Here is a 14,001-nt window from a genome sequence, read left to right on the forward strand (position 1 = left end):
TCTGCAGTCAGTAGCATACACACACCTGGTGCATTCAGTTCTTCCAAATATAAATTCTGCCTCATTAAACTCCATCTTAGCTGCAAACCCCACTATTTGTTTTACTGGGTGAAATTAGTTTTGCATCCCAGGAAACTAATTCTGTGCAGGTGGGGAATTTCTTTTTTTAGTAGTATTGCAGTGGTTGGCTGATTTTGGTCACAGTTACGCACATTGTACATTCATGACATTTGTAGGAAACATTGTCAATATTTAAGTTTCCAATTTGTGACTGAGAAGCATCTGAATTCTTCTTTTTAAAATGGGAATCCATAGTTTAGTTATTTCTTGTGTAATTCATCTCTAACATGACTATTTTTAAAAGCTCTATGAAGCCACATGCTCTGAATAACAGGATATTTCTCAGTATTCATTATATTAAAATCCAAACATGACGTTTTAATTTTTAGGTAGGGTAGCAAAAGTAGTTAAGTGTGTTTTCCTTAGTATACATTATTTGTTTCTCATTTCTCAATCTATTCTGTCTGTGGAATACAATTTTGTCCCTATTGTCCTAAATCTACACTCAAATAATAATTCTTAATGGTTGGTCAGTACAGTATTTTGGACAGTACATACACCATATTCTCTTTACTACTAACTATTTGTGATTCACATCACTAGGTTAAGCAAGACTGGCTGACATTGCCAGAGCCATGTACACACAAATAACAACAAAGTGAGAACATCTTTTAGCTTTAACCCTAACTATTCCATCTTTGCAAGACCTGTACATTCTGTCAGAGAGAAAATAATAAGAGACACTCAAACAGGTTTGATCTCGGTTTCACAGCAACCTTTTTACAAGTCCATGTTTACAAAAATTAAGATACGATGCCAAGAGGAAAATAACTTCTAGAAATCTGGTGCATGTTATTGCATATAATCAGTTTCAAATATAATTCAGAAACAATCTTGAATTTTAAAGTAGTGTGTAATCATTAATGCACACATAGTTACTATTAAAAATTTAGAAACAAAATTATCTAGAATTGTTATTTCTTTAGTAGCATCTAAATAATGAGTATCATAGCTGTTATGGACATATAGCACTTCAGCACTTAAAAAAAGATAACTTAGAATTTCTCTTATGATCACTGGTGTTGAAATGTGTTTTCATACTAAATCAGTTGCTGCTAAAATTAAGAAATGTCCTAGTCACCTCTTATTTTTAATTATATTTTCAGAAAAGGTGAAAGGAGAGTTTGTAAGTTAACTATGTAATATATTTCTGGTTCACAGGAAATCTAACTTGTTTGAATAGTCCTGAATTCGGTTAGAACACTGTGCATTCACTAATCTATTTTCCAGATTTGCTTTGTCCATTATTGAAGGTGACAGAGTCTGTTCTAGTAGGATGCATCCATACACATTTGAGGTCAACAAGTTCATGCTTACCCCAAAAACTTTACAAAGTATCTGGATGAAATATTGGGACAACTTATCTTTTAACTAATAAAATTACTTTAATGGACTTAATGATCTCCTCTCATTTGTCAAACTTCTTATGTTGTTTTATAGCCCAGCATGAATAACTTTGGATGTGCTAGCAGAGAGTAACCAAAGAAAACCCACAAAGATAGAGGAATTAATCTGATATCCATAGTTAACTACTGTACCATTATACTATATCTACTATAACTACACTATTCAAAACAGAAATGGTCTAATGCTTAAAGTATTTGTAATGATGATTGTGTTCATTGTGGACTTTAGTGTAGGCTGTCCTACCCACAATCATCATTGTAATTCAGTATGTTTGATGTGAAATCTTGCAGAATATACAAAGGTTATTGTTATTTTTGTTTACCTCCGTTTACAATTTTAAATAAAATGGTAGTAACCCCTGTGAAAGAAAAAGAAAAAGAATAAAAATACATTATCGAAAAAGTCTCTTTAGGAAAACATATCTAGAAATTGTTCTCCAGACTGAAGTAAAAAAAATGGCTGTCCGTGACTTGAACTGTATATGAGGCATCAATAAAATATTTGGCACAGAGAAGCTAATAAGACAGGAAATAAAAAAGAAAAGCGTATACCTGAATATAAATAAATATAATAGAAATTTAGAGTATACCATTTTCCTTCTGCATTAACAGTTCATTTTGAATACAAACACATGTTCTGTTGACCAGGTTGCCTTATGGATGTGGATTAACCTGAATAGTGGACACAAACCTGAATATTCAGTTATTGTTTTTATTTGCTTTGCTTTATTTTCTTTGGTTCTTGTTTAAATATTTTATAAAATTTTAGCTAACAGTGCAATACACAAGAGATTTTTTATTTAGGAAAGATTATAAAAAAAATGATTCTGTTTATATTGCTATGTATTCCACAGTATATCAGCATGCACTGCTGAAATATGGGTGGACACTTCAGAAGAAGAATTTAATTTTTGTAAGAGGGTAGCTTGTGTTGAATGGAAAAAGATACTGCAAACAACTTGTAAATTAGGAGAGAAAGATTTAATTGGCTGTTCAATAACCTTATGATCTGTAGATAAAAACTCTCTTTGAATTGACTGGTGTGGGTGCCAATGATTATGTACCATTTGCCAGAAGGAAGGAGTGAGAAAAGGAGTTGTACATAATGGTTACGGTCTTAAATAATACTGTTTGCCTTTCTAAGGCAGCACATTTCGCATATGTCCTGAACAGAAGGCAGGTGAGGAAGTAGAAGCATTGATGAATCTTCTTGATAAAAACTTAAATGTGTTGCATCCACTTCACTCTGTTATTGATAGACACTCTTCACAGCATCACCTTAGATAATGGTTATGACATTAATTGCATCCAGGATGTGTGAGTGGCCATGATATCTCCTGAAGCAGATTTTTATACCAATTGCAGCTTTGTTTATGCTTCTTAAGATCTGACCCTTGAGTATAGACATTAAATAATAAATGTAATAACAAATAAAAACATTATTTTTATTCATAAAGTTTAAGGACTGTAGAACAAATGGAACAGAGAACATTGATTTCACTAGAGGCCAAACAGTGTCAGGGTGTAGTGGAATCAAAAACATTGATTCAGAACTAATTAAGTAACATTTAATATATCTTTGGAAAACCAAAATAAAAAATAGTAGTAATTAAATTATAAAGGGTGAGGCTATGTCCAGATTAAAAATGTACATCTGGTTATCCTACTATCAAGCCAGAAGCAGAAGAAATGATTAAGAATGTTTAAGTCAGAAAAAAAATCTAAAAAATGAAATAAAGACATTTACCAAAGCAAGGAATAAAACCAGCTTTCCTTAATATACTGTACATGCAAATGTAAAATATTGTCTGCAGATACACAAATGACACTTAAGTTTTTGAGATAGGTTGGGGGAAGCTTGAAATATGAATATAAATATGAATATGAAATTAATCAGATTTCATATGTTTTTAATTGGTTACATTGTTATGTTGCATTTTTATGCACTAACTCTCTTTTAACATTTTTAAGAGTAATCATATAAGTGACATTTGTAGAGGACTGGCACAGTAATAGTCACAGAGCATGTAATTTGCATACAACAACATTAACCTAAGTGCAACTAAAGCAAACATGAAAAGAGGTCCCTTTTATCATGTTTGTGCTATTTATAAACTGTGATTTTTTTTACATCATGCAACATACTTTAGATGCATATCCTTTAATTGCTGGTGTTGAAGAGATGGAGGTCATGTTTAATATATGGAAACATTTTGAGAAGGTTCTCTGTTATACTGTTAAACAATTCTTTCCTTTAAAAGTTTGTCTGTTTATCTGCTTCAGCTGATATTTGTCCCTCCTGGTGTCTGCTTACCTATGCTGCAGTTTTATTCAGTAGAATTTAACTAATAGACCCACCTCTGCATTCATTTTTTTTCTTATGTTGCTCACTACAGTCAATATGAAGGTTAATATTCAAGGCTTCAGGTGCTATGTGTCTGTTGCGCATTGAGTCCACCCTACTCCAGGTCTCCAATTTATCTTCAGCACTCATAACACATCTCACCAGGACTGTTTGTAAGCACATATGTGGCTTAGACATATAATGATCTAAATGGAGGAAGAATGTTAGGCAATCAGTAAAAAAAAGCTAATATAAAGATGTTGGGAACGGAGCAGTTAAAAAAATATAGATGTTAGGTTTAAAATCAAAAGAAGCAACTTAAAAGCAAATCGTTAAAAAGAAATGTCAAAAATGTAGTAATAGTCAAAAATGTGATGGCAAATTATTAAGTGGTATATCCAAAGTTAACTAGCACAGAAATAATATGGTCAATACCATATGGGCTGTAGAGGGCATGGCCAAGAGTATAATGACAGCCATTTCTGAGCATAGATAGACCACAATGATGGCAACATATGACTTACTGTGTGACTCTAACCTAATCACTCAAATTACCAGAGCTCCAATTGTAGAAACATGTAAACAATTGCACTATGTACTTGCCATACTTATGTCACTTTGGATAAAGGTTTTTCATTTAAGTCTGGATTAAAAGATACAAAAGCAATACAGCTGAACCAATAAGCTTGTCACTTGGCTATTTTTCACTTTCCTGACTTAGAACTACCATTTAATCAAAATGAGACTTTTTATGGATTCTACAACACCAATTTTAAATTTATATATTTTGTTGACAATTGCATTTTTTCTTAAACCATTTTTCCAACCAGATTAATTACAGGCCATGCTTTTGTGCCTTGATTTTAGCATATATTTCTGCTGTCTTGAATAATATTTACATCATTCAATTAAAATAATGTATGTGGTCCGTACTTGTTTTCTAAATTTGTAAGAAAATCTCAAACAACATTATTCAGTGTCCAGCCTAGATGCTAAAAACAAGCCAAATGTGACATTCTGCACTGTTTAGATACATTTTCTGCCCTGCCACAATATATCTTATTTTAAACACCACCTTTCATTGTAATCTACGAAGCCTCGTAAGTGTCGTGCAAAAAAATTACTTTTTTACTTTCGAATATTCTAAGCACCAGTATCTTTTTATGGTGTGATCAAAATGATTTAGGTTCAGGTCATCTGTTAAAGGTTTATGTGTGTTCTAATCTTGAAGTAAGGAATTTGTCTTTTTTTTTTTTTTGAGGTATTATATAATACTCGTCTGTAGCAAAATAGTTCAACGCATTGTTTTCTGTATGCTTTTTTGATTACTCTGTCTCAGATTTCCAACCTTTGTCTGCCACTCTCTGAATCAAATTTCCTGAGTGTGTATGACAATGTTTATATCCTATGGATTAAAATGATAAAAATTTGTCATGAGTTGCAATTCACTGATTTCTGACCCTTATCTTGATTATGGTTCATATACAGTATATACTGCTAAAGAACAAACATTCCCTAATTTTTCCAATTTTTTTTTGGAAAACTTCCTGAATGGTCACAGTCCCACTGAAGTGGTGGAGACAAGTGACTGAATAGGTGACGTGCTGATTTAAGATAGTAGACAGAATCTTAGTTTTAAATTGATTGCTGTTTATTTGTCTTTAATCTGCATTATGAGTGTTTTAAAACCTTTGCAGGTAAACAGTTATTTTTAGCAGTCTTAGTAATGAGTGTATGTATAAGATTGCATATTTTCAGCTTCCCTTTCCAGCATCTTGGTGTTGCTTGTGGTATGTTTAAAATTTTCAATAGTTTAATAGCTTAGTACCTTACCTTAGTAATCCTGTTCTACTCTGGCTATTGCATTCTATTCTCAAAACGTTTAGGACATACAGTTCTTTTAGAGTGTTTCATACTTTGTTGTGATCAACCCAGTCAAGCTCCTTGGCTTTGATCTATTCAGAGACAGTCTTTTTTAATTGTTTTTATTTCTCGGTTATCAAAAGAATACTGAAAGTTTGCTCTTTTGATTTTCATCTTTGACTCCAATTATTCAACCAACCTTTCCTGTTTCTGCAATGTAATCTTTATCACTACCTTTAGCCATGTTAGGGCTAAATGTTGAATATCAAAAGGAAGCAGGAAAAGAAACTGAACTACAAAGAAACAGAAGAAAATATTATGAAGAAGAGAAGGAGGAATCTATTAGAAACATTAAAAAGACATTGCAGGCGCAAAACCAAGCCATAAAAGAGATTACTGAAATAAAAAGAATGAAGATAAAATAACAACTAATACTGAAAAAAACAAGATTATTCACTACTATTATTTTAATATTTTAGTTCAAATAAAATTTCAGGCCCCCATGAAAAATTATGTCATTTCTAGTTAATTAACTTTATGCATCCACTTTTTCCCCCTATACTGTTGGATGATTTTTGATGTTTTTACTTTAATTTCTATAGAAGTGGTGTTAAATACATATGTCACATATATATAATTTATTAGGCTTAATTGTAGGTTTGGATGCAACCAACTTGCGGTGGCAAATTACTTTGAAATTAAGTAATATCTGTTCTAATTGTGTTGAACAAAATTACATATATAAAAGAAGTTCACTTCAGTTCAAGAATGAGATACCAATAAAAATATTTTCAGTAATAAATTATGTTAAACTCAGACCAAAACAAATATAAGTATTAAAAGCACAAAAACACATAATATAAACATTCAATATATGTTTCTTTAGAAAGGATATCTTTCTTGTCTCTAACAATGCGTCTATGTCGTGTTAGGGTCTGCTGTCAGAGATACTTCGTAAGGAAGAGGACCCTCGGTCAGCTTCACAGTCATTGTTAGTGAATCTAAAAGCAATGCAGAACTTCCTGAATCTACCTGAGGCGGAGCGGGATCGTGTCTACCAAGAGGAGAGGGAGCGGAGTATGAACCCTTCAGTAGGGCTACCACCGTCTAGCACTGGAAGCCCTGGGGGTTCCCGCCTGCCACAGGTAAGCAAATGTATATCTGCAGGGCCGAAGAATATCTGAATATTTTTCAGCTGTGTGTGTGTGTGTGTGTGTGTGTGTGTGTGTGGGTGTGTGCGTGTGTGTGGTTTGAGTTCAGGAGACAGAGAACATTCTCTGCCAAAAATCCTTTTGGATTATTCTCTTTAAAAATTAACTCATAAGTTGGCATGAACAGAATCAATAACAATCAGAAAAAAATAAGCACACAAAATTTTGAATAGAATACTGTTTCTACTTTTCCTGTACAAAGTGATGGTACACACCATATTATGAAAAATACAAAAGCAGGGTTATCCACATTAGAACAACACATTGTCAAACATTTTGTCGTCTTTTAAAAATTTGTTTTATTAGTGAACAAATACTGTACATGATCTATATGTTCAGGGCTACAAGAGTCACAATTTTTCAGCTACTATTTTAATACATTCATTGTTAATTGATTTCTCTGTGCCATTTATCTACTATTTATCTACTACTTACTTGAGTTAAATGTGTGTTTCTTACTGGCTTTGAGGCTGGCAATGAATCGGCGCTGGGTGGGTCTGATCTGTTTTGAGCAATTACCTCACCTCTTGTAATTAAGTGGTGTTTAAAATAATGTCCACATCTCTGCAAATAAAGCTTGAATACAAAAATAATATATTTGGAATTTTGAGCAGAGCTCCACATTTGCTATTAGACATTGCATCATTTACAGCAGAGAGAAAAATATCTTCCCATGAGAGAGCTTCTTACAGATGTTTTGCATATCTTACATTTGTGCTGGGACAGTGTTATAAAGCTTTCTTTAAGGTGGTGACAAGCGTAGCAACCTCATGACAATTATTTGTCCATATATTACTTGCCCAAGATGCTATTTGATAATAAAAATTTTAATGTACCACATTTAGAAATGGATATCAGTTTAAGAATGAAATATGTGCAGTAGCTAAAACTGTTCAACCACATCCACAATATAGAAACTGTTTCAAATGCATGTGAATGTTTTCTATCACCAAGGAATTATTGAAGGAGTGTAGGAAATATATAGCTGCAAAATACAAACAAGATGCAAAATGTGAAGCAGATGTATATTTTGTGTCACTGTACTAATTGATCACAACACAGATGTTTTTATCAATCCTGCTGTTTTGGTTTCTTCAATGTAATAGTCCTGGGTACTGGAACGAAAAATATTTAGCAAATGAGATGGGTCCAATCAGTTCATCAGCCTTGTTTGGTTAGCCAAAATCAATACCTCATCCAGATATTTTATAAAAAGATGTCAAGATTGTTACATCAGTTACATAACTCAGTAGTTTGTTCTTGACTATCTGCATGAACCATTGGTTCCTGTAGTCTGTCTAGACTGCAGTTGTTCTTACTTATATCAGTGTCTTCAATAACATGAATGGAAGAATTCTAATTGATCAAGTTTAGTTTATGACCACTATTAATATTAATTCCAAAGACTAGAAACTAGCTTTCTTTCCTTTTAGCATGGAAATAATATTTTACACTGATGAACCCCTATCATATTATATTATATTATATTATATTATATTATATTATATTATATTATATTATATTATATTATATTATATTATATTATATTATATTATATTATATTATAAACAGCAATGCTCATGCAGTTGTAAGTACACTACCTATATTAATTAGTAGTTATTGGATAGTCTCTTAACCTAATGATAAAAACTGAGTGTGGTGGTATAAATGGTACAAAACAAACAAAAAAAAAAAAAACAGGAGAGAAAGAAAAGTGACTGTGCAGGCTGGCAGAAGTATTTAATAAAACTGTTGTAAATTTGAATGGCAGCCTATTACATACAAGTCCTGAACATAATGTAGCTGTGCTCCCGGAACATTTTGGGCAGAGTTTAACACTGTCTGTGCTTTGTGATCCTGAAATTAAAATGTACTGTACCAGAATGTTAAACTCTGTAGGTAGATAGATAGATAGATAGATAGATAGATAGATAGATAGATAGATAGATAGATAGATAGATAGATAGATAGATAGATAGATAGATAGATAGATAGATAGATAGATAGATAGATACTTTATTAATCCCCAAGGGGAAATTCACATACTCCAGCTAAGAATTATAGATTTCATTGAACACCTGTAGAAGATGCTGAGCATAGATGGATTAATTTAGGCTTTCCTTAATTGTCTGAAGAAATAAAAGTGTTTGTGAGCTTTCTTGATGATAGTTAGTATCTCATTGGGTATTTAGGTAATCAGTGATCTTCTTTCTGCAGTGGGCTGGCGCCCTGCCCGGGGTTTGTTTCCTGCCTTGCGCCCTGTGTTGGCTGGGATTGGCTCCAGCAGACCCCCGTGACCCTGTAGTTAGGATATAGCGGGTTGGATAATGGATGGATGGATGATCTTCTTTACAGAATCCCCATTGATGTAGAGTATGGTCTGTGTTTTGCATCCTGAATTTTATGAACAACTACTTCATTATTAAGGAAGCAATTATAGTCCGAGTTCCACTGTTGTAGAATGTATACTTTAACATTCTATGCCATCTCATAGTTGTTGGTGATCAGCCCTATGGTGATTAATAGTGGATTTGCAGCCATATCTGGTTACACAGCCATCGGTAAACGATGAGTATCATGGGGTGCAACAATCTACCCTGTGGGGTGCCACCTACGTTTAGGATCAGTGCAGAGGACGTTTTGCTGCCAGTCCTTCAATAATGGGTTTTGGTAGCATGTGTAAAATCCAAAACAGGTCCAAAATCCAGTTAGAAAGGGTGGCACTCAGTCACAAGTCTAGGAATCCTGATGGAATAACATTGTTAAATACTGAGCAGTAGTCTATAAACAGCACTGTGGTGCAGCAGTTTTTATTATTCAGGTGTGCATTCTCTATGGAACAGTTGTAACAAGCAAAACCAAAGGTGCTAGAAGTGTTCCAGTGCCAGTCTGTCTGATCATTATATTAAAATGATAACGACTATCATTGGGCTGTAGCCATTGTCAAGTCATAAACATTGATTTTTTTGTTAAAGAATTATTGTTTTGTTTTTGTTATGATTATCCTTATGGTTAATCTCCAATTCCTGGCGTGACCAGAAAAAAAAAACATCAACAGTAGTTGGAATAGGTTAATAGAAGGCATGTCTGATTGTTCTGTAACTCCAAAACATTACCAGACAATTAATGTCTATAGTCAGAAACTAAACATCTTTTTAAACTAAACAAATACCTAAACACTACAGTTGTGCAGAGAATTTCTTTGATTGATCCGCAAACTCATATAACCAGGACATACATAACTTTAACTTTTATCCCATGGCAACGAAGACATCAATACCTAAGGGCAACATGCTTTGAAATGTTGAAGCAACCACTGCTCAAAATGGCAGCACACAAGAAAAACAAGATGTCATAATATCTCAATTTATATCAATGGTTTTTACCACGTAACCTGACATTTTATTACCCTCTTTAATTTTGGCTGTTTTTCTGGAGCGTTTGCCAATATAAATCCCTAAATCTTTGTCAAAGCTATCATTTTTTATAGGTTAACTTCATACCTTTTGCAATTATAATTAGTGTTCTCTTTGCCTTAATTTAGCACTTTGTATTTATCTGCATTAAACTGCAGAAATATTTTTGAAATTATTTTGCTGCTTTCTCAATATTTAATATTGTGCCAGTATTTGATATCACCCTGCCCACAAATTTTGTGTTATTTTTAAAGTTCACTATTTTTATTAACAATATCAGAATTTATGTTAAGCTAAAAAGGATCAATGCTTTGTGAGCAGACCCCCAAGGGTCTAAATTGATGAGCTACAGATGCATCTTTCTTCTGTTATTTGTAGATTTTTGTCTACATCATGAGGTCTAGCTTCATAAGTTATTACTGATCTCAATGGCTTCCAGTTTTAGAATTAACCTTGGTTTAAAATGGTCGCAAATTGTTTAGAAACATAAATGATTTGTATGTTTTTGCTTTGTCTACTCTCATTACAAAATACATTTTTCAATAAGAGTTATTAGGCTAAGAATTTGACTGTACAAATGCAAAGATACATTTTTAAAAGAGTCACATGCTTAAAATAAGTATTTTAATGAATATCTAACGATCATGATGTGAAAATTCCTTTATAAATATGGCTTTTAGAAGTTGTTGCAAAATAAGATGTGTAAATGAAAGCATTTTGAATAATCTAAGGGTTAACTGAGTCATATGGCACTACTAAAATAATATTTGGATTCTCATTTTAAAAAATTTATCCATAATCATTATTTAAGATTCGTTCCAAAACCCATGCTAAAAGCTGTCTTAAAGTATGTAAGATTCTGAGGATTCTCTGCTCAGATTTCATTGCTGCCAGGACTCTGGTCCCCCAATCCTGAACTAGGTTGTGTGGTTTTGAATGTGTGGTTGCAATGTATTATTTACCATAGGCATATTGTTGTATTTTAGTCCTTGTGGATATTCATCTAAACATTTTGACCCTGTCTGTCATTTATTGTTCATATTTACAAACAGCAGAATATAAATGCTTTGCAAAGTACCTTGTAATTAGTTTCTAATTATATTATTAGTCCCATGTCTGGGTTTTAATGTGATTTTCTCTAACTTGTTTGTTTGCCTGAAAAATGGGCAAGAAGAAATTCCTGGCTCTTACCATAGCACAAAAAGCTAATGCATTTATTAGATTTCATACAAGACTTCCAAGCTGCCCTAATTGGTTTGTAATGTTTAATTGTTATTATTAGTTTATTTTATCCAATATCAGGAGTCTCCTGGTATAAATTCACCAAATGTGGACTTTATAGACTTTGTAGACTCCACAAAAAATTACGGCTGCAGTTATGGCTTGGGAGCCTCACACTGTTCTTTTAGAAAATTATTGAATGCAGATTACATTTCTGGTATTATTCAATGCTAAACAGAGGCTGCAAATTCAAAAATAAAGATGTAGACAGATGTAGTTATAGTTGTAATGCAGATATTATGTGTTAAAATTAATACTCACTTATGCAAAATTTTCTGTTAAATATCCTGTTACAAGTTTTTTAAGTTTATCTTCATCTTGGGGTATAGTGGTGGTTAAGTAGTTCGTCCTGCTGCCTTGCGCCTCCAGACAAATAGGTTCAAACCCTACCTGGGGGGAATATGATGCTTGCATATCCTGCATTTTCATAGGTTGTCTGCAGTTTTCCTCTGTCTTCTAAAGATGTATAGTTTAGCGTAACTGTAAATTGTCTCTGAATGTTCACATATGCCCTGTGGTGGATTGCACAAATAGGTTGTTCCTATTATGGAATAAATAAACTCAGAAAAATGATGACTGATTATTAAAAATGAGAACTGACATGTATTGCACAATCTAAAGGTCTGACAGTCTGTTCACAAGTAGTAGTCATGAATTATCAATGTTTTCATCAAATCTGAATTTATGAGGATTAATGATTATGAAAAGCAAGAATTGATTGTGTAAAATGGACAACCCTGCCAGATTCTGAAAGTAAATGCTGCACATAACAAAGCCTAAATGGAAAGTGTAAAATATAGGGGGAGCCCAAATAAATTAAGTGAACAGCCTGGAACCTTAAGAATCAAAATTGGGGGTTACCCGAAGGAAAATATTGAAATATGTTATAGAATTATAAATTTATCATTGCCTGTTACTGAGTAGATGAGAAAATATTGTAGGGAAGGGAAAAGCACTTATTATAGTAAGGACTGGAAGGTGGCTGTGAGTCTTCACAGACTAGACAGACAAAATGAATGTGTGGCAGCAGGTTGAGTAGATATTTGACTTGCACCAGCCCACCAGCAAGGAAAAAAAGTTTAAGAATGAGGATAGAGAATTTATTACAAAATAAATAAATTAGAAACCCCATACAGGCATTACTGCTTACCTGCATGGGCACCATCTCAGTGATGATGTACTGTGTAATGGTGATTGCCAATACCATCACACAGATTCTGTTCAGGTTGTTTGCAGTATAAGGCTTCATCTCAGTATGAAGTAGCGATTGCTAATATCATCACACAGACTCTGTTGGAGTTGTTTGCAGCATAAGCCATCCATGTCATGTTCCCAGTTCGTAATGCTGGTATGGTTTTTCTTTGCAGACTTCATATCTGTGTATACTGAGATTTGTTTGTATCTAATTTGTTGTATATTCTGTGATAATAGTTGTAATTATTTCATATTTATGGTATATCACAGTGTATGATCTCATTTTTCAGCAAATAGGTCCTCACTGCCACTGATTACTATAGGGTATTTCACATTTTGCCTGAATGTCAGCTTTAATTATCTATCAACATTAAAGTTGCACATGGTTTAAAAATCATAATATTGGGGAGACTGTAAAGAATATTTGAAAGGTAGTCTAAACCTTTTAGATTTAAAGTTGATTTTCTCATTTACATAATAATTATGGTAATAAGACAATTGTAATGGAAGCTTTTGGTTTGAAATTTTTATAGGAAATGTAAACTTGTTATCAAAATTTATTATAAACTAACAAAAAAAATATGTTTGTCATTTCAATGAAATTGAAAGGAAAAACAATATTAAAAAGAAGTATGCAGTTTTTTACTGTTTGGTTCTTGGTGTTAGTTTAGAGTTTGGCATGAGAAGAATGTATAGCTATACTGCTAATGCAAATTAGTTGCATGTGAACCAGAATTTAAATTAATTAGATTTTGCAATGATCCAGTATTACTGTTGGAGGTTTTAAAGGTGTATGTTAGTTCTTGGTGGCACTGAGGCACAGTATTTAATGCTGCTGCCTCACCTCCAGGTACCTGGGTTCAACCTAATGTGGAATATAAAGCTCTTCATTGGTCGTCTTTAGGTAGTCAAATTTCCTCTGTATCCCAAACAAGAGAAGGCTAGATTAAATGTAAATCATCACTGAATGAAGAATGGCTCATGTGTTTAAAGGTGTATGCGGTCCATGATGGACTGGCATCCATCCCTGGGTTGGTTCCTGCCTTGCACAGGCATGCTTTGGATATTCTGGGAAAACACATTTTAAGATAAAGGATTATATGATTGTTAAATATGCCAGCTGAAATTACACAATGTTGCACAGCCTTATGTACACACATAACATT

At 33.1% G+C, this 14,001-nt stretch overlaps 1 protein-coding gene across 5 annotated transcripts in view; it reads left to right on the forward strand.

Annotated features, from left to right (window-relative positions):
• satb2 (SATB homeobox 2) overlaps positions 1 to 14,001 on the forward strand; it is a 223,698-nt gene that overhangs the window by 146,687 nt on the left and 63,010 nt on the right. For 4 of the 5 annotated variants that reach the window (XM_051930522.1, XM_051930521.1, XM_028807591.2 and 1 more), the window contains one exon: positions 6,666 to 6,878. The exons of the other annotated variant lie outside the window; for it this stretch is intronic. In XM_051930522.1, the coding sequence (XP_051786482.1) occupies positions 6,666 to 6,878 (213 nt within the window). The remainder of the gene's footprint in view (positions 1 to 6,665; positions 6,879 to 14,001) is intronic. 5 annotated transcript variants of the gene reach the window in all.

Source organism: Erpetoichthys calabaricus, chromosome 8, assembly GCF_900747795.2.
Source record: "Erpetoichthys calabaricus chromosome 8, fErpCal1.3, whole genome shotgun sequence".
NCBI lineage: Eukaryota > Metazoa > Chordata > Cladistia > Polypteriformes > Polypteridae > Erpetoichthys > Erpetoichthys calabaricus.